Here is a 20727-nt window from a genome sequence, read left to right as displayed (position 1 = left end):
ACACCTTGCTAATTTTTGTATTTTTAGTAGAGACGGGGTTTCACCGTGTTGGCCAGGATGGTCTCGATCTCCTGACCTTGTGATCCACCCGCCTTGGCCTCCCAAAGTGCTGGGATTATAGGCGTGACCCACCGCGCCTGGCCTATACGTCTTTTAATTATATTCTATCCCTTTTTTCTTTTGATGTTGGCAAAAGTTAATATGCACAGAATATTGACCTAAAATAAGTTTTCCATAGTTATAAGTGGCTACTCATGAAATCCAATGACTAGGACCCTAGAATGTCATTTTGGCTCCTCTACTCCTTTTGCTCAGTGTATTCGTGAAAGCATGACTACAAAAGGTGTTAACTTAAATACAACAACAGTATCTCAGAAGCAGGACTACTGACGAGAGGAAAAATGTGGTACAGACTTTTAACTTCTGGCTTGCTCCCTTTTAATCACCAAACAGGAAATTCAGAATAAGCAGAAAGTAGGACCAAGTGATGACACCCCTCGAAGGGGCCCAGAGTCCCTGCCCGTGGGACATCATGACATCATCACTGATGTCGCCACATTCCAGACCACACAGGGCTTCATCGTAACTGCTTCTAGAGATGGGATTGTGAAGGTGTGGAAATAAAACCTACTGATTTGTATAAATTTTAATAGTTAGTTATAAATATAATACTATAACTCAAGAGAAAAGGCATTTCTAGAGAACAGATTCATTTGCTTAATTTTCAAAATTATGTCTCCATATTACTGTTTCATGACTGACTGACTAAATGACACCCAAAATGGTTAAGATGTACTTGACTAGTTTACTTATGCATCTCTTTGCAAGAATCAGCCAGCCAACAATGTCTGGGATTTTTATTGTATATGTTATAGAGGTGAGAAATGTAAAATATGAAAATGAATATGTTTATTTTGTATTGAAAAAGATGGTTGAAAAGATGGTTGTAAGCTATTATAGTATAAACACATTTTTGCTATTAAAAATGCTATTCAAAGCAGTTAAACTGTATTCATGCATCCTAAGAGTTTGTGGTTTTGGTGGTATTTTTAAATGGTAAATTTAAGCAGAGGAATAATCTCTCCAGCAGCATTTGTTCTAAGGTGAAGAAATGGACTCGATGTCACAAGGAATCAGTGACAGAACCAGGTGTTAGGTCCAAATCTCTGGACTCTAAATATCGTGCTCTTTCTGCTCTAATATTTCCTGTGTGTTTTACAGTCTGTCTTATTAGTTATTTAACACTGTAGAATTGATTTCCTGCATATTAGTTATACAAGTGTGCCTCCTCTTGGCCATCATTATTTTTTATGGGCTGTACCATAAATTCTGACACTTGGCCCAACAGGTTGCTTCTATCCAGTATAGACTATTGAATGAATGCATGAAAAAGAAAAATAAAAGTACACCAAAAATATACATTTTTAAAAGGCCAAAATTGGTCTTTTCCACTAAGATAAAACCCTTCAAGGTTATGGATTACTATTTGCATACAGACTCTCTCCATATTTAATTCATATCCACTTGCAGAAGGATTTATGGTATTCAGAATATTTTAGTTTAAAATTAGTTGCATGAGTCTGTAAAAATCTCAGCCAAGGGAAAAGCCTACTTGCTTAGAAATACTGTAAGAATTTTCTATATTTTTATAATTATATGATTAAGTTACAGTACATATAGTTTACAAAACATATATCTAGTTTCATGATTCAATACAATCATCCCTAGGTATCTCTGGGGCATTGGTTCCAGGACCTCCCAAGGATAACAAAACCCACAGATGCTCTAGTCTCTTACATAAAATGATGTTGTATTTGCATATAATCTACACACATCTTCTCATATACTTCAAATTATTTCTAGGTCACTTGCGATACATAATACACTGTAAATGCTAAATAGTTGTTATACTCTATTGTTTTGTTTAGAGAATGAAAAGAAAAATGTCGTCTGTACATGTTAAGTACAGACACAACCATCCTTCTTTTTCTGAATATTTTTTATCCACGGTTGAATTCATGGATGTGGAACACCCACAGATACAGAGCCAACTGTACTTAGTTTTTAGACAGGTAAACAACAAAACTGTCAGAAAATGCCAGTCGTTCAGAAATGTCAAAGTTAGGAATGATGGACTAACTAGGCCTGATAGCTTAGTGGATTGGTAGAAATTGCAAATTTGGCATCGTCATGTTGCCTTGCCTTTGTTTCCCTTAATGTCTGCTAAGACCATATTTACAGGGTTTCTAGCTACTAAGTCAGATTTAGAGTCTCCAAGGGGGTTGGGGAAAATTTTTTTTGATATATAAACTGTAATGCTGAGATTGGACTTCAGCCTGGAGCCATTAGATAAGCTGTAAGACTGATAAATATGGGAAGTGCTAAGAAAAAAAAATGGAGTGGGTTGACAGAGATATGATCCTTTTCTCCCCTTATCTCCTGCTACCACCCATTCTTCTCTGTCTCCTTGCCCCACAGAAAAGCCCCAGTTTTGAAAAAAAGTTATTTGGTTGAATTCTAAGTATTACAATCTGATGCCGTGTTAAGTTGCATCTCCTTTTGACCTCTACTTAAAAAAAAAAAGTTTGATTCATAGCTCAGTGCAGAGATAATGGGAGGCAGTTCCTTTACAGTTGATTAATTCACATTTTTAAACCAAGAAGCATCCTGCTTGTGTGATTCTTGGGTTAAATATAGCTTTATTAAATTTATATTCAACTTAATTTTTGCTGTTTCCACTTTTAGGAGAAAGAGGTAAATCAGGGAAAATACTAATATTAGGGATTTTTAAAAAGGAACTTCTATTTGCAGCATGCTTTAGAGCTCTCACCTATTAGTGATTCAAAAGATGGCCCAAAATACTAAAAATAATCTGTCACCAAGGGAATATTTGTTTGATGTTCTTTACTTGCCAATGCAGAAAAACAGACAAATACATCTTAATGGTATTTCCAACAATTAACAAAAGAAAGGAGTTCGTGCTTAACTCAGAGTTAACTAGAAAAAATCCCTTTTATTAAAATACATCGTAAATATTGCTCATTAATTTCCTGTACTTGAAACATTTTTTCTGAACCCCTAAGCACCACTTAGGATAGATGAAGCAAACCTGATGTGTTTTATTCTTCTCTATTACCTGAGTATGAATGTGACATTTAACTCCTTGAACTTCTTGCTCCTCTGAAGACATGAGGTGCTATCTCTGGATTTCTCTAAGTAAGAATAGCAGAAGTTGTTTTAAAAAAATACTGCAGATAGTTTTTCTTTCCAAATTTTATGAAAATAGGTATAGGAAAGAAAATCTGAATGTCCTTGGTGTCAGTATCCATCTGCTCCATGCATCCAGGCAGGGCTTCTTTCCATTCCCAAAGAGGGGGACAGTCTGCCTAACAGGGCCATTGCTACCAACTGTGGAGCCAGCTCTTAGACTGAGGTAAGGTCTGAACATTGGGTGTTTCGTTGTTGAAAATATCAGCCCTATCATAAAAACAAAAATGCAGATGAGGACACAGCCATCAATACTTTTATAAAACCTTTCCTACTTTAACTTACTCTGATCTCTTTTGCATCTCTGCAACTGCGTATGAATTTGTAGATTAAAACAATGATTTTCTTCCATTTTTCTAAACTCAGTGTGTATTTAAGGCTGTTTTTAAGAGCTCTGCCAATCCTGTTTTGGTGCTGTTTATTATTGACTAAACAGCTACCTGATGGGTAAAAGTAACTCAGAGCTTCATCTATGACAAGTTGTTTCTTGACTCTCCTTGTCTAAAGAATATATGGATTAGTGAAAATTAATAAATGACCATAACAGGAAAGACAGACTAGAAGTCCATCAAAATGGGGGCTTCAAGCTCCATCAAAATGGCAGTAAGCTTCCTAATGAAGAGAAAACTTCCAGCTCAAAAGCAATAATTTATGTTCTGCGGGAATTAATGAGTTTTTCAGTGAGTTCAGGAGGATTTAGAGATGGAGAAAATTACCCTCTTCTCATCAGTCCAAGCAAACAACTCCCACAGTGGTGTGTTTAAGTGGAATAGAAGGTTACATTTTAAAAAAATACGACATATAAACAGCATCCATTTCTAGGGTACATTTTGGAGTAGCTTAAAACGTTAAAAAATAACTTTGATTAAATAGATGAGCATTAGACATTACTAAATTAGGAAAGGAGGATGGGTTTGCAGAAAATGAACTGGACAGAGATAAAAGAATTAACATTGACCCATGTACACATATGCATACATCATATAAATTTTACCTTCAAATTATATCTCCATTAGACTTTTCAAAACACTTCTTTCATTCTTCTGTCTTCTAATGAAACAGTTCTTCGACATATCAGTCGTAGAGTGCTGGAATTGTCAGGAGTGGTCAAATAAATGAACAAGATATATCTTAATACCAATGAATGCAGGGGGTCAAGTCACCTGATAACCTACAAACTGTTGCTTGAGTTCTGGCAGCAGATTTAGTTACTATTTAAGTCCAGAGTCTTACCATGCTTCCTAAGGCTAAGTTGTTCAAGCATTTTTTTAATCATGTCGTTTGGGAGCACTTTCTATCATCCTTCCATTCTTAAAGGTATGGGAGGTGCTTCTCATAAAATGTTGAATAGCATCATCTCTGCCACTTCTTGCTACTCTTGAAAGATATTTTTTATCTTGAAAGAATTTTGCCTTCTGTAATACATCTTCTTTGAGGGTAGCTTTAAGTGGTCCAGGAACAAAGCTATACAACAAAAGAGAACATCATAGAAGATAAATGCCATTTCAACTTTAATAGACTACATATTAATCTGTCTTAGTAAATTAATTGTTTCACCCATTTCCTTGTTGCAGCCTTCCTCCAGGGTAATTTTAAAATTAAACTGGGTACTTAAACTGGCTCATATATCAGAAGCTGACAAATGATACATCTCATCAAAGTATGCAAAAGTATTATTTCAGCAGCAAAGTTTCTTCATGGAATATGTACCACTCATTTCTACCTATGGTTGGTTCTTCTGATTGTTTAGATTTGGGTTCAAATGGTACCTCATCACAGACCACCATATCTATAGTTTTCCCAGATCCACTCCTACTTACAGTCCCTCAGCACATCATGCTATTTTCATTATAACACTTGGCACTATCTGAACTTTTATTTACCTGTAAACTTCCTTATGGTCTGTTCCTCACTTTTCCACCCAACCAGACAGAAGGTTCATGAGATCTTGTCTGTTCACTATAGTAATCCCAGGAACCTAAAAGTGCTTAACACATAGCAGTCACTCAATAAGTATTTGTCTAATGAAAGCATGAATGTATGCCATTCCCTTATTTCATCTCTTCCTTTCTTCCATAGGTCCATCCGTCCATATGTTTACTATCTGCTTAATAGAAGGCACGGTGTTAGGTACAATGGGGGACATAGAAATAGAGCCCAGTCTGGCAGGCACAGAAAGAGCCTGGCTGGGAATCATGAGTAACCCAACAGTAAAGAGGAGCTGGAGTCAGACTCTGGAAGGGCTTGCGGGACAGGTTGAGAAATCAGGGAATCATAGAAGCCAAGTGCTAAGCAGAACTTAGAGCCTGTCTGAAAAAACCTCTGCTGACAGAAGTGTCCTAGAATCTGTACTACCTATATGGCAGCCATGAGCCACATGTGGCTTTTGAGCACTTGAAATGTAGTGTGACTGAGGAACTGAAATTTAATTTTAATTAACCACATATAGCTGGTGGCTACTGTATTGGCCAGTACAAAAAGGGAGCCATTTCAGACAATCGTATTTTACAGGGATGTTGTGGAAAGAGTTTTGGGTTCAAACACATTCTTACATTTTAATATTCTAGCCCCTAGCCGAGCAGCTTTGGGCAAATCATTTAACTAGAGTGACCCTTGTTTCTTCAGGTGTAAAATGGGAATGAAAAATAACTTCTGTTGTTGTGAGCAACAACTGAAGTCCCCTAGACTAGTTGTATATATATTTATTTGAGACAGGGTCTCACTCTGTCTCCCAGGCTGGAGTGCAGTGTTGCCATCATAGCTCACTGCAGCCCAGATCTCCTGGGCTCAAGTGATCTTCCTGCCTCAGCCTCCCGAATGGCTGGGACTACAGGTATGTGCCTCCACACCTGGCTAATTGTTTTATTTTTGGAGAGCTGAGGTCTCACTATGTTGCCCAACCTGGTCTTGAACTCCTGGGGTCAAACCGTCTTCTTGCCTTGGCCTCCCAAAGTGCTGGGATTACAGGAGTTAGCCACCCATGTACCATCCCAGCATTTCCTTATTATCTTGCAGAGTGAACATTATAAACTCAAATTCCCCAAAGTGACGATTGTATGCATAGAACATTGGCTCCACTGATATGGGAAGGGCATTCTTTTGAGTCTGAAGCACGCTGTTTTCATGGTCTTACCTTTACTGGACTCTTCCCTAGCCCCTTCACGCTGCCTCCCCCCGCCCCGCACCTCTCCCCACCTCCCCGCCTTTTCCGTTAGGTCCTTTGTTATCTTTTACGGCAGGTTTAGTTACTGTTACCTTTCTTCCCATCTTTGTTAAGAAAAAATTGTTAAATTAGTAAGTGCTTATATAGCATGATATTGCTATATTTTTTCCCCCTCTCAAATATTTTTATTCTCAAAAGGTTGAACATTAATACCATATCTTTGAATTTCCGTTTTTCACTATGTTATATGTAGGAGTTTGCACTTGGGGGTTTTTTTTTTTTTTTTTTTTTTGAGATAGAGTCTTGCTCTGTCGCCCAGGCTGGAGTGCAGTGGCACGATCTCGGCTCACTGCAACCTCTGCCTCCTGGGTTCAAGCAATTCTTCTACCTCAGCCTCGTGGGTAGCTGGGATTACAGGCACCCACCACCACACCCAACTAATTTTTTTTTTTTTTTTTTTTTTGAGATGGTGTCTTGCTCTGTTGCCAGGCTGGAGGTGCAGTGGCACGATCCCGGCTCACTGCAACCTTTGCCCCCCCGGGTTCCTGTGATTCTCCTGCCTCAGCCTCCCAAGTAGCTGGGACTACAGGTGTGTGCCACCACGCCCAGCTAATGTTTGTATTTTTAGTAGGGATGGGGTTTCACCATGTTGGCCAGGATGGTTTCGATTTCTTGACCTCCTGATCCACCCGACTCGGCCTCCCAAAGTGCTGGGATTACAGGTGTGAGCCACCACACCCGGCAATAATCACTTAATAAAAATCATTTGGGCCGGGCACGGTGGCTCACGCCTGTAATCCTAGCACTTTGGGAGGCTGAGGCAGTTGGATCACTTGAGGTCAGGAGTTCAAGACCAGCCTGGCCAACATGGTAAAACCCCTGTCTCTGTTAAAAATACAAAAATTAGCCGGGTGTGGTGGTACACATCTGTAATCCCAGCTACTCAGGAGGTTGAGGCAGGAGAATCGCTTGAACCCGGGAGGCAGAGGTTGCAGTGAGCTGAGATCACGCCACTGCACTCCAGCCTGGGTGACAGAGTGAGACTCCATCTCCAAAAAAAAAAATTTGATTACTCAATTTGAGAATTATAAGACTTTGTTTCTCTTTATCCTACTATATATTGTTCAAATAATTCTTTGCTGATTGGTAACTCCAATAGCTTGTCAAGACAAAGAATGAAATCGTCTATTTTGCAACTTGTGCTCAGCTCCAGTAAAGTTTGTGGAAAGATGGATGTGACAAATTCTAGATAAGGTTAGGTGGGACTAATTGTAGTTCTCTGTGATCAGATTCCTCCATCTATGCAGATATTCAAGAGTCAGCCATGCTACATCTATTAGTTGACTGGATGCACTGAAATAGAAAATGCAGACAAGATTGCTTCTATTTCCAGAATTCTTTTACATTTGGTGTGCCCAGAAAACGTACTTTGGAAAGCAGAATTATAACAGATGCATTATTCATATGGCATTAGTGATTATGTCCATTTTTACAATTCAATTGTTCTGGCTCTGGCCTATCACTGCTTTAAAGTCTGGCACAGGTTCTTCCCTGGCTGGATGAAGCAATAAACAGGTGGCTTTCTGCCTTTATTGTTTCTGAGTAGATCTAAGTGCTTATATAAAGAGGGTGCCCTGCTCTCTCATCCTCATGGGCCACCTGTCTCCTTGGTAGCTTGTGGTTTGATTCAGCTCCTTCCTTTTCTATCTGATAAGCACCAGCTTCTACATGTATTTGTCATAATCTCACAGAATGACCTAATTCCTATGCAAGTCATTCTAAAGACCTGATGAGTCATCTTTATATCCAGACCTCTTTCCTAGCAGGTATTCTCATCTCCCTCAATCCTGTGTGTTCAATTGTGCCTCACCTCTCTTGAATGGCTCAGGTAAGGAGTTTCAGAAGCAGCTGTGTGGCTCATAACTTTTGATTAGTTAGAGTCTTTGATCACTTATAGAATGGCTGGCGAATGCACAGACAGTGGTATGGATTTCATGTCTCAATTCCTTGATGCCCCAGCCATTTGCTGACATTTCACCATTTCAAATACATAGGAGAAGCTGAGCATCCAGTGAATCTGGGGCAGTGTGGCGAAAGAGGAAGAAACTTCCTGTCCAAAAGCACTGTGGATCCCCTCTTCCCACTCATATTTCTCTGCAAACATAAAGCATGGTAGGAGTGGTTTTCAAAAATGCCTTTTAATTGCATAGGTTGGCTCCCACATGTGTCCTTGTAGCATTCATGGCTGGCTACATATGTGAAGAGCCGACGGCAAAATGCAAATTCAGGCCCTTAAGTCTAAAAGCAGGGAAAAAAGCTTTCTTCCTTCTGCGATCTCTCCATCTGCCATGGAGGTTTCTATTTGTCATTCAATAAGCTTTCCCCATCCCCTTTACTTGGTGTGTGGCCAGCTGTTGAGTTCCTTTTCCCAACAGCCAGAAGTCAAGCCAGGCATCTCCCCTCTTCCCTTGGCTGGCCATCCCAACCTACAGCAGAGGGGTGTCCAGTCTCTTGACTTCCCTGGGCGACACTGGAAGAATTGTCTTGGGCCACACATAAAATATACGAATGCTAACGATAGCTGATGAGCTTGAAACAAAAAGTCACACCAAAATCTCATGTTTTAAGAAAGTTTGCAAATTTGTGTTGGGCCACATTCTAAACTGTCCTGAGCCTCATGCAGCCTGTAGGCCACAGATTGGACAGACTTGCTCTAGAGTGTTGCAGCCTCTTTGCTGGGACATGCTGGGTGCCTCGATGTAGGTGGGCAAAAGATAAATGCAGCGTGGCACTGCCAGCTTGGGGTGGATGGCCGCTGCCTTCCCTGTCCCAAGACTGTGGGAGCATAACTGACCCTAAGCCTCCCAGTCTAGGGTAGGTGGGATGGGGGAACCCCAGGGAGCTGGGAGGTACACAGTGGTCTATGAGAACCAGTCCTGGGGAAGTGGAGGGAGGTTGACTGGCAAGTGAACCAAGTCTCTAGGTTCCGACTCCCCAACACTTGCTTTATTATCCCATTGGACTTCACTATAAAACTCAAATTCAAAAATAACATTAATAGTGACTGTAGAGCACTAAACCCCAAGTGCTGTGCCCTACTGAGCACCCAGGCCCTGTGCAAGCTAACCAGCTTGTAGCACTTAGCCTGACTTGGTGAAAACACTGCTTTAACACCAGCTTTAATGTACCCTCCATGCCAAAGATACTGTCCTCGGCAAGAGTCACATGCACGGCATCTTGTCTATGTCCCTTTTCCAAGCTGCCAGACACCTGCAGCAGGGGGAGACCTGCTCTCCTTGGACTTAATTCACAGGCCTGTTTTAGGCTTGACTTCAGGAATTATTTGCTGCTGGACAGTTTCCCTGGACAGCTCACCTGTCAAGGTAAGCAAGAGATTCCAGGTGGAGGCTTCTCAGAGGTGACAGAGCTGGGGCTACTGCATTAGGAGTGCCTCCCTGGCCTTGATCACCATGCAGAAATGCACACATCACACAATAAAAGTAGGCACATCGCCAAAGGTATTTGCCTAAGTGTGGGTTCCAGGTGCTGGTGCACATTCGACTGTGGTTGGTGGCTGGGTAATGTATATGTGTGTTTGTACAAAATAATTTACCACAGAAATAAAGACACTCCCATTTGATTTCGCTTATTTCTAATTTTTAAAAAGTAATATTCATACATGCTAAAGACACAATATATATGCACATTCTTAAGTTTTGAAAGAACTGACTTGCCTTTGTTGATACTATCTTAATTTTTAAAAAATATTAAGTTCTACTCATTCATTTCTTTGAACATAGTCTGTTTTTTCAAATATATAACATCTTCAGATCAACGCTTAGCTCATTAGCTTCTTGAATTTAAATAACTTTTCTCACATGAGAATTAAGATAAAATTTCCTAAATCATGACTTCTGGTGCATCCTACAAGTTTTGACATATAGCATTTTGATTGTTACACAGTTCTAAGTATTTTTAAGTTTTCACTATAATTTTTGTCCCATTATTTATTTATTCCCTTTAAAATGTATAGGTTTTTAAAATATTATTTTATTTTTATTTATATATATATATTTTTGAGACAGAGTCTCACTCTTGCCCAGGCTGGAGTGCAGTGGCATGATCTTGGCTCCCTGCAACCTCTACCTCCTGAGTTGGAGCAATCCTCCTGCCTCTGCCTCCCGAGTAGCTGGGATTACAGGTGTGTGCCATCACGCCTGGCTAATTTTTGTATTTTTAGTAGAGATGGGGTTTTGCCATGTTGGCCAGGCTGGCCTTGAACTCCTGACCTCAGGTGATTCACCCACCTCAGCCTCCCAGAGTGCTGGGATTAGAGGCGTGAGCCACCGTGCCCAGCCTAAAATATTATTAATTTCTAACTTAATTGCATTGTGGTCAGACAATGTGGATTGTATGACACCAGTTCTCAGAGATTTGTTGACACTTGCTTTATAAGTTAGAAGTTGCACAAGGAACACTTGTAAACACTCCACCTTGATTTAACAGTTGTTAATATTCCATATGTTCTTCAGAAGAATGTCTAATTTTTCTGTCCGGGGTTCTGCATGTATCTATTAAATCATTTGTTACTTATGTTTACATCTTTTATATCATTACTAATTTTTGTCTGTTTGACCTATCAATATTCAAACTAGTGTACTGAAATCTCAAATTTTGATGGTTCAATGACAATTTCTCCTTATGGTTTTTCAGTTTCTCTTTTGTCTATTTTAAGATTTTACGACCCTCATCAATTTAAAATTGTTTTATCTTCCTCATAAATTGAACACTTTGTCATCATGTAGTCATCCTGTTTATCTCTACAAAATGGTTTTATTTAAAAGTATATATTATCTGATATAAATATAGCTATTCTACCTTTATTTTTGATATATTTGCCTGGTATGTTTTTTTCATCATTTTACTTTCTGCCTCTCCATTTCCTTATATTGTGGATGTGTGTCTTGAAAGCAGGTGAAGCTAGATTTTATTTTTTTGAGATGGAGTTTTGCTCTTGTCCCCAAGGCTGGAGTGCAGTGGTGTGATCTTGGCTCACTGCAACCCCTGTCTCCTGGGTTCAAGCGATTCTCCTGCCTCAGCCTCCCGAGTAGCTGGGATTACAGATGCCCGCCACCATGCCTAGCTAATTTCTTGTATTTTTAGTAGAGATGAGGTTTCACCATGTTGGCCAGGCTGGTCTCGAACTCCTGACCTCAGGTGATCCACCTGCCTCGGCCTCCCAAAGTGCTGGGATTATAGGCATGAGCCACCGCGCCCAGCTGAAGCTGGATTTTATTTTGTTTTCAAAATCAAATCCATCAATCTCTGATTGTAACTGGCATGTTTAACCTATGTTTTTTTTTGTGATTACTCATATATTTAAATTGACTTGATTCTGCTGTCTTTGTGCCTTCTACTTGTCTTTTTTTTTTGGCCTTTTTAAAGAAACTTTCTTGGCTTTTTATTTTTAAAAAATATTTATTACATTGTTGTTTTTTTATCCTATTTTCCCTCAGTAGATTTTTGGTAGTTAGCTAATTTCTATTTTTCTTTTTCATGTGTGCCCTTAAAATTTGTTATGCATTTTTTAAGCATCTCAAGTTTTTCAATAGCCTAACCCCCGGCCCAAATGATACAAGCTCCTAGAATCTTTTAACTCCATCTATCTCCCTGTGACTTACATTATTATTACCCTCTTTTTAGTACCACCTTGCTTTCCTTAAAGTCTAAGGCTTCATTTTTTAATAATACAAGATTATTTTTGTTGATGTCTTTTCTCATATTTAAATAAATCAAAAACATTTATTAATATTTATAGTCTTAGAACTTTTTCTGTTAAAACCACCAGGTGAAATGTTTTATTTTCATAGCTTTGTTAACAAGTACAGCTTTTTTATAATCCCACAAGTTAAGATATATTACTTAAAAATGCATTTGTTTAGGCCAGGTGCAGTGGCTCACGCCTGTAATCCTAGCACTTTGGGAGGCTGAGGTGGGTGGATCACCTGAGGCCAGGAGTTCGAGACCAGCCTGGCCAACATGGTGAAACCCCATCTATCCTAAAAAATACAAAAAATTAGCCAGGTGTGGTGGTGCACACCTGTAATCCCAGCTACTTGGGAGGCTGAGGCAGGAGAATTGCTTGAACCTGGGAGGTGGAAGTTGCAATGAGCTGAGATCGTGCCACTGCACGCCAGCCTGGGCGACAGTGAAACTCTGTCTCACACACAAAAAAAACATTTGTTTAGATTTAACTAAATACTGATAAACTTTATCACTTACTATTGCCTCTTGCATCTCATTCCCTTCTTCTGTGGTTATTTTTTATTTTTCTTGAAGTACATACTGTAGAAGTTTCTTTAATAAAGACTTTTTTGTAGTAAACTATTGTTTAAGTCTAAATTGTCTTAAGACAGTTTTTCTAAGTTGACAAAATTTTCTTCCACTAAAGTTATTCAATAGTTTTGTGGTTTCCACTGTTACATTTGATAAATCACCTACCAGCCTAATTATAATTTATTTGTAGATAATCTGCCCTTTCTTTTTGGCTGCTTTTGTCTTGGTGTCCTGCATTTCCCCATACTATGTCCAACTGTTGCTTTCTATTTATCTTGCCTATCTTTTTTCTTCATCTGTGAACTCATGTCATTCATAAGTTCTAGAAAATGATAATCTCTTTATGTCTTTGAATATTGGCTCTCATTATTTCTATTTTATCTTTCTAGAATTCCAATTAGATATAGGTTAGATCTTCCCATTTCGTCTCTAAAATTCTTGATCATCTCTGCATTCTATTTCAGCATTTTCTGTAATTATGTTTCTCTTCAGACACATTTATTACTGTTTACTCTTTCACTAAGTTTTACAAGTTTTAATTGTGAAATTCACAGAAAATTAGAATGAACAGAATCATAAATAACCTGTATATCTTTCACCTATAGTCTCCAACTGTTACTATCTTGCTATTCTTTATATGTATATATGTATATAATGTACACATATATTCATTCACGCACACACCCTATCCTACTTCCCTTTAGGAAAACCATCTGAAGGTAGGGTGCAGCCATCATACATGTTACTCTTAAGTACTTCAGCATACCTATCTCAACAAAGACATTCTCTTATAAAAACATGATACTACTACCACATACAAGGATACTGACATTAATTCAATAATATCATCCAACATATTGTTCATACTCAAATTTTCCCTATTGTTCCCCAAATATCATTTATATTAGCTTTTTTCCAATCTTGGATCAAATTAAGATTCACACAATTACATTTGACCATTTTGTCTCATTTGTCTCCCATTCTAGAACAGTACCCCATGTCCCTCTGTTCTTCATGATATGAATCCTATAAACAATGTAGGCAAGGTGTTCTGAAAAACATTCTAGATTCTGGAATTGTCCATTGGTTTCCTCATTATTAGACTTGGATTAAACATCCTATCTGAGGTCCACCAAGACGCTCATTTAGGTGACGTTGTGCACCTCCCACTGCATCCCCTCAGGAGGCACATAATGCCAGATCTCACCATGTAAAGGCACATTTTCCTGTTTGTAATTAATAAGTAACATGTGAGTGGTTCTGTCAGACTATTTAAACAGCCTGTTCCCCAACAACCTGTCACACGATGGTTTTGGCACCCTGTAATGATCAGTTATTGTATATGTTATTAATATTGTTATTACATTGTGAACCAGAAACTGGTGATTTTCTAATTCTACCATTCCTTCTACATTTATTAGCTAGCATTCTTGTATAGAGAACATTTTCTCTCTTCCTCCATTTTTGGAGGTGTCTATATAGACTTGCGGATTTTAAAAATTCAAAGTGTTATAATTCATTATCTTTATACTTTCTAACATTCAACTTACTCAAAATTAGGCCAGTGGGAATCCCATCAAGATGACTCCTTTGTCCTTTTGAAAAGACATTGTTGGTTTTTAATTATTTTCTTGCTTTCTGGCATAACAAGTTTCTCCAGGCTAATATTGTACCTTCCCTGGGGCAATCTAGAATTAGGACTTTCTCTACGAAACCCTGGTTCCTTTTAAAGGTATTTAGAAACCACAATGTGGTTATCAGGCATGCTCATTGTCACTGGGGTGTCCCATTTGGGTGTTTTATTTCAACACTTAGCTTTTCCATTAAAAAAAAAAGCAATTTGTTTTTCAGATCAGCATGGTCATTTTAAAAAGTTATCTCTTGTTCCTTCGAATTATATTTTAATATCATGTAGCAATAGATTTTTGTCCAAATAAGATGAAGGAGGAAGAAAAGCAAGAAAAGGAGGAGGAGGAAAATAGAAGAAAGGCAGGGGGCATTTTCATTTATCAAGTAACACCAAACAGACAATACCTTCGGAATGGTCGTGGGGGCTGCTTTGGATCTATAGAGTTAAGTCTGTTGCACTTTATTTTTAAGTTTATTGGTGGATATTTGTTGATTGCACCTAGAAGAGAAAAGTCTGTGATAAGTCTTGTATTCATGACTGTTAACATTACTGCAATCTGCTCTGTACACAAAGTGCCACTTTACTGTTTTAAATAGCCATCAAGAAAAATACCAACTAAGGTGATCACATGAAATGAAAGCAGATTTCTCAGGGGAATCTTTAAAACTGACTTTAGAAAACACATCCCTTCTGAATTTATAGGTGAATTCAACTAACTTTTCAGTAAGATCCTCTTAGCTGCTAAAGCGGGTCAACCATTAGAGGAGATAACAACGAGCCAGTCCTAATGGTCTGGCTTTTAATTGATATAAACTAACAAGAGTAGTTATTTATTTGCTCCTTTGCAATATCAAAATGCAAAGGAAAAAAGACATTTTCTTTATGATCTTTGAAACACTAACAACAGCAACAATAGCACTAACATCTTGGGTTCAGTTCATTAGTGGCTCATTTCATTTGGAAGTGTATTAATTTTTCATAACAATGAAGCATGCCTCTTTTTATACCATGTAAAGATTTAAAAGCCATTTTTGATGGGAATTCTTAAAAATGTATTATCTATTTCTTTGAAGCAGTAAATCAAATAGATTTGCTAAACACAACTAGATCTCTTCCTGGTCACCCAGGGTCATCATAAGTAGCAAGTTTGTCCTGGACTGTGACCCAACACTGTCTCCAGAGCTGCTGTTGTAAGTAAGACTGTGTGCTCTGGACTGAATGGCCTAAGACTGTGTGATGCTTCTGTTATTGTGCACCTGATTTTTAATTTTTTTATCTGTGTTAAGTATCAGATGGTTTGTCAGCAGTTTTGTTTCTCTTAGAAAATGTGTCGATTTTGATGTGGACTGTGCTTGATAGTCAACTCTATTATAACAGTATATTTAAATAAGAGCCACAAAGCGAGGGAGCTAGACCAGAAGACCAGTCAGTAACCAAGACTGTTTTGGTCACTCCTTGATACCCAGCATCACAACAGTGAGTGGCTCAGAGAAGTTCCCCAGTAAATATATGTTAATGTTGAATGTGTTAGTGCAAGTCTGTGAGCCTGCTATGGAATTAAGCATGTAGACTTGAACATGATTATGCAAAGTCTTTCTTGACTTGTACTTTTATAGTTACATTTTAAAGATTGAAGATTTATAGATCTAAGTTCTAGAAGAATGGTGTATAATTTCATCATGGTTATAATTTTCCCAAAGCACTTTATGTATCTCTCATGTACCCTAAGTACTTTTTTCTTAAAACATCTTTTTACCTTTCCTCAGTTGAGGGTTGGGGTGGTGCCATTTATCTAATAATATAATTTGACTAATAACCCATGAAACACTACCAAGAATTTTGGGGGAGTGGGGAAGGAAATTCCATCATAAGACTTCTTGCAACTTCTTGCCTGATGAGAGTTTCTTTACAAGTTATCAGTCTTTAGAGATGTACTTTTTTTACCCTTACAAATGCCTTATGATTCCTTTCTTCAGAATGGCCCCATCCCCATTTTTTTCCTTTTTTTCCTCAGCTCTTCTTTCTGGCTTCTATTCCAGAATACATCCACATAAATTTCATTCTGGGGGCTTATTGTTCCCATCCAAGTGTTTCTCAAACCATAATATACATATGAGTCACCTGGGGATCTTTATAATATGCAGATTCTGGTTCAGAATGACTGGGTTGGGTCCTAAGATTCTACATTTCTAACAAGCTCCCAAGTGACACTGGTACTACTGGTTCTAGAGTCAGTTTGAATCATAGAGGATATACTATCAGCCCCAACAACAATCTCCAAGGCTCTTTAGACCTCACCCTACACTGACTGATAAGTCTGTGTCTCTACAGCTTTAACTGGGCTTGCCACGTAATATCAGAGGCACATTTGAGACACAATCAGGACCTCAATTGAACCACACCGGGTACTCTTTTGCCTGTGTGTTCATTTTTCTGTATCTGGACTGCAAGGGATCATTTACCATGAAAACGTTTGCAAGTCCTACCAAGTGCTTTTCACCCTTCAGAATCATATTAGGATACAGCTTTTTATCCACCCTGTTGCATTAAAAATGGATTGCATATTTTCAAGGCAAACTTACTCCAAGAAATGCAGCCCATGTTTCTTTTTTATGGGCACCAGTTACTCTAATTACTGGCATCATAAAAAGAGCCATTAACAAGGCTAAGAAAGTTTTGCAAGGCTCTATTTTTCATTCTGACAGGTAAAATGGTATCTCCTAACACTTCAAACTCTGCCTCAGGAACTTGTGAAAGCAAAGCCAAGAACTGTTTAATTTTTCTTTGGCTCTCTTTTTTGGTGCCTTAACAGATGAAACTTTCCATCAAAGGGCAGTGTGCTAAGGTTACACGGCAAGGATTTCTACTTTGTAGCTAAAGTCCAGGCTGTGACTTCACACCCCCGGACTGCACTGCTCCATGAAGACAGATGTGTGAACAGCTGCTTGTTATGATTCCTTCTCTATAGGAACCAGAGGCATAAAAAAAAAAAAAAAAGCCAGAAAACTAAATGTGTAGGAATCAGAGGTTTCCTCCCTTCTACCATCCGTCATTATATATTTTCCTTTCTGACCCTGAAGTGCCCTTGAAGACAGACAAGAGGTTTCCAAGTATCCATGTTAGCTCATCAACCTTTTTTTAGTAATACCAAGTATATTCTTAAAGTGCAGAGAACAACAGATTTTATGACTTACGCCTGATTGAGTTTATAAAGGACTTCACAAACTTCACACCGTAACTGTGGTCAGGTTTATGAATTCGGCCAAGCTGGACCAGGTGGTGATCCAAAGGGTGGCTGGCGAGATCCTCCAGTTCCTTGTCATCCCAATTAGGGCCAAGGGAAAACACAAATAGGGCATATCCCTGACATTTGGCTCGCAAGGATTCCTTCTTTAAGATTTCCCCATCTAAGTGGCTGGTTTCCCCAGCAGATATCACAAATATGACTTTGTTTCTTCTCAGATTGGGTGTACTTAAAAATACATTGTCCAGAGTCCACTGTAAGGCATAACCAATAAAAGCATCTCCATTTAGTTGTTTAACTGACTCGTGCACATGCCTCTTCATGAGGCGCTTACTTCTGTAGGTGGTAAGATTGAACTCAGCTCTAACTGGACTCTTCTGAGTGTTGGGTAGGAAGTCGGGGGGAGCATGGCTCAGTAGGGCCACCCGGTCTCCAGTGACAGAAGTCTCCGGCTCTGGGGTGATTTCAAAGTGATCTAATAGTGCTCCAAGGAAGGCTCTTATGTCTTCAAATTCAGCACTTCCCATGTTCCGGGAGCCATCCAGAAGGAAAGCAGCATCCATGTAAGACTGCACAGGGGGTGGTCTGGCTTGGTCACAAGAAGCATCTGGCTTGCATACATCTGTGAACCAAAAGTTACTCTGGGTTACTAAGTAGAAATAGAAAAGGGAAGATAGCATGTCAAATATTTTGACATTTGGAAACTGCATAGTCTTTGATGTTAAAATAGTGACTAAATACTTTAATAGTAACAGGAAGATTTCCTAGTACATGGTTTGCATCTGTCTCCCAAAAGTACAGATTTTATACCCAGCTTGTGTCTTGGACTCCATTTACTAATGCTATCAGACTTTTAAAGATTACGCTGTTTTCAACAGAAGTTTAATCTTGGCTGTGTCTCAAGTTTATGTCATTTGAAGTGGACAACTGGCCTCGTGCATGCAAGGGTATACTGTATCACAACATAACAGTGACTGATCCCTCTAGATTGACAATATTATCACTATGCTTATATTGTTCTACTATGAAGAAGTGCTTACAAAGTAAAAGTGAACAAAGTAATGTATCTTTTATTTCAATTTAAATAAGTTTATAACTCAATGTCTACCTATGAGTGATCCTTAAGGACAAAGCTCATCTTTGCATTTCCATAGTGCTCATTAGTTGAAAACTGAATACATGTTTGTTAAATGAATATTAGATATTAATGGACTTTCCTAAATGAGGTCATTTTATAAATATGCATATCTCATTTAATAAAAGAATGCATAGTAATAAAAACAGGGGATTTTATTGAATATGACCACAATGAATATTCAGAGGAATAAAAAAATGGAAATGGAAGGTTCTTAAAGGTCATTTAATGTTGTAATTTTACAGAAGAGACTGTGGCCAGGATAGTAAAATAATTTTGCCTAAGGACACACCAGTATTTCTAGAAGTTTCTATATAGGAAGTCAGTATTTTATTGTTAGAGATGAGGCCAGGTGGTATAGTAGTGGGGAGGCCCCTTGGCCTGAGAGCTGGGATGCTTGGGTTCTGGTCTCGTTTCAGTAACAAGCTGTGTGCCCCTAGCCAAGTCACCACTGGGCTTCAGTTCAGCATAGTTCTGCAAAATTAGGTGGTAGGACCAGACTCACCTACAGACCCCTTTCAGGGCTGACATTTTGTAATCCTGGGTTTTCAATAGTAGTTGATGGTTGAGGATGAAAATAGCCTCTTTAATAACCAAAGATAAGAAAGAAAAATGGAGTAACATGAGTATGGACAGTTGGTACTAGATATATAGGCATGGGCCACAAATAAAAACTTAGATGAAAGATTAATAACCAGAGTGCTGATCCTAGGGGATGTAAGAAAATTCTCACTACAGTCTTGTTCATGGACTCAATAAAGATGTGACTTTGGATAAGTTATGGTTCCCTTACTGAAATTAACTAAAATTTTATGGTCCTGTATAATGGTCAGATGATAGAACAGTCACCTGTGTGCAAAGCAGTTTCTAAAATCAGGGACAGCAGGCTGCCCATTTGCTCAGTTTTGTAGGATTTTTAATTGCAGGAAGCAACAGCCAAAATCTCTTTTATTATATGCCTAAGAGACAAAACAAGGGTTTAAGCCAAGAAATGAAGCCAAAATCTATCCCCAGTCACACATGTGCAACTTCTGACTATGCAACATACCATCACACTGTTGTAACTGACATGTTTGAAAAAGCAACTGAGAATACATAGGGTGGAATGTATCTCCCCACAGTATGTAAAGCACTTTAACTGTTTTGAGTAAGATTGTCAGCGCCTAAACCAATTCTGTGCAGTCAAGAGAAGGAGAGGGAAAGAGGGAAATTTGATAGAGGGGAGCAGAGGGAAGACAGAAAGAAGAGGGGTTATTAGAAGACCAGAAACCCTACTTCTCCCTCAGAATTACTACCTTCCTCATTTAGGTCATTTATATGGCAGGCATTTGCATCTCACTGATACATGTGAAGGAGAAAAATCAAGCATTTTCTACAGGCTCAAATGGAGAGGTTTAGGGAGTGGAAGAATGAGACCTGTTTTTCATAAACTGCAGACAGTTTAGAGTCAGCCTTCTTGGGTTTAATATGGCTGTGAAGCCCTGAGCAAATTATTATCTCTAAGCTTTATTTTTCTCATCTATAAAATGGAACTAATAGTAGTTTAAATGTTTTAGGGTGATTTTAAAGACTGAATGACATAATTCATTTAAAGTTATTAAAACAGTGCTTGGAACATAAGCACAATAGTTTAAGTATTAACTGTCATTATCACCATCATTGATATTACATGAATTAGAACAGTGCATGGCCTACAGAAAATGCTTTATATCTCTTAGCTATTACAGCCACCAATGATTCCAGTGGCTTCCACTGTCTTTGTAATTATTAGAACACTCAAATGGAAGATTAGAGTCCAGTTTTCTAGTTAGACCTATACATTATGTATAAAACACTACAAATAAATCAACACTGCAAATCTTTCTGATGCTTAATATTTGGGAGTCTATGAAGCCTTTTTTCAATGAGAAATGTATGAATTTCTGCTATTTTCCACTTTGTACTAAAAAATA

General features: G+C 38.5%; 2 protein-coding genes across 3 annotated transcripts in view; one reads left to right on the top strand and one right to left on the bottom strand.

Moving 5' to 3' along the window:
• The window catches only part of PIK3R4 (phosphoinositide-3-kinase regulatory subunit 4), a 102992-nt gene that overhangs the window by 72087 nt on the left and 10178 nt on the right, over positions 1–20727 (top strand). The window contains exon 20 of one of the 2 annotated variants that reach the window (XM_003829445.4): positions 454–1011. The exons of the other annotated variant lie outside the window; for it this stretch is intronic. Within the exon in view, the coding sequence (XP_003829493.2) occupies positions 454–624 (171 nt within the window). The 3' untranslated portion in view covers positions 625–1011. Of the gene's footprint in view, positions 1–453; positions 1012–20727 lie in introns of those variants that run through there. 2 annotated transcript variants of the gene reach the window in all.
• Positions 2890–20727, bottom strand: part of LOC100968217 (collagen alpha-6(VI) chain) — a 154029-nt gene continuing 136191 nt past the window's right edge. The window contains exons 35-37 of the mRNA XM_003829444.7: positions 17591–18262; positions 14801–14894; positions 2890–4731 (exon numbers count right to left, since the gene is read on the bottom strand). Coding sequence (XP_003829492.5) covers positions 4536–4731; positions 14801–14894; positions 17591–18262 — 962 coding nt within the window. The 3' untranslated portion in view covers positions 2890–4535. The remainder of the gene's footprint in view (positions 4732–14800; positions 14895–17590; positions 18263–20727) is intronic.

This window comes from Pan paniscus, chromosome 2 (genome assembly GCF_029289425.2).
Source record: "Pan paniscus chromosome 2, NHGRI_mPanPan1-v2.0_pri, whole genome shotgun sequence".
NCBI classification, from domain to species: Eukaryota; Metazoa; Chordata; class Mammalia; order Primates; family Hominidae; genus Pan; species Pan paniscus.
The sequence above is the reverse complement of the archived record's forward strand: the minus strand, read 5'-3'. Positions and strand labels throughout refer to the sequence as shown.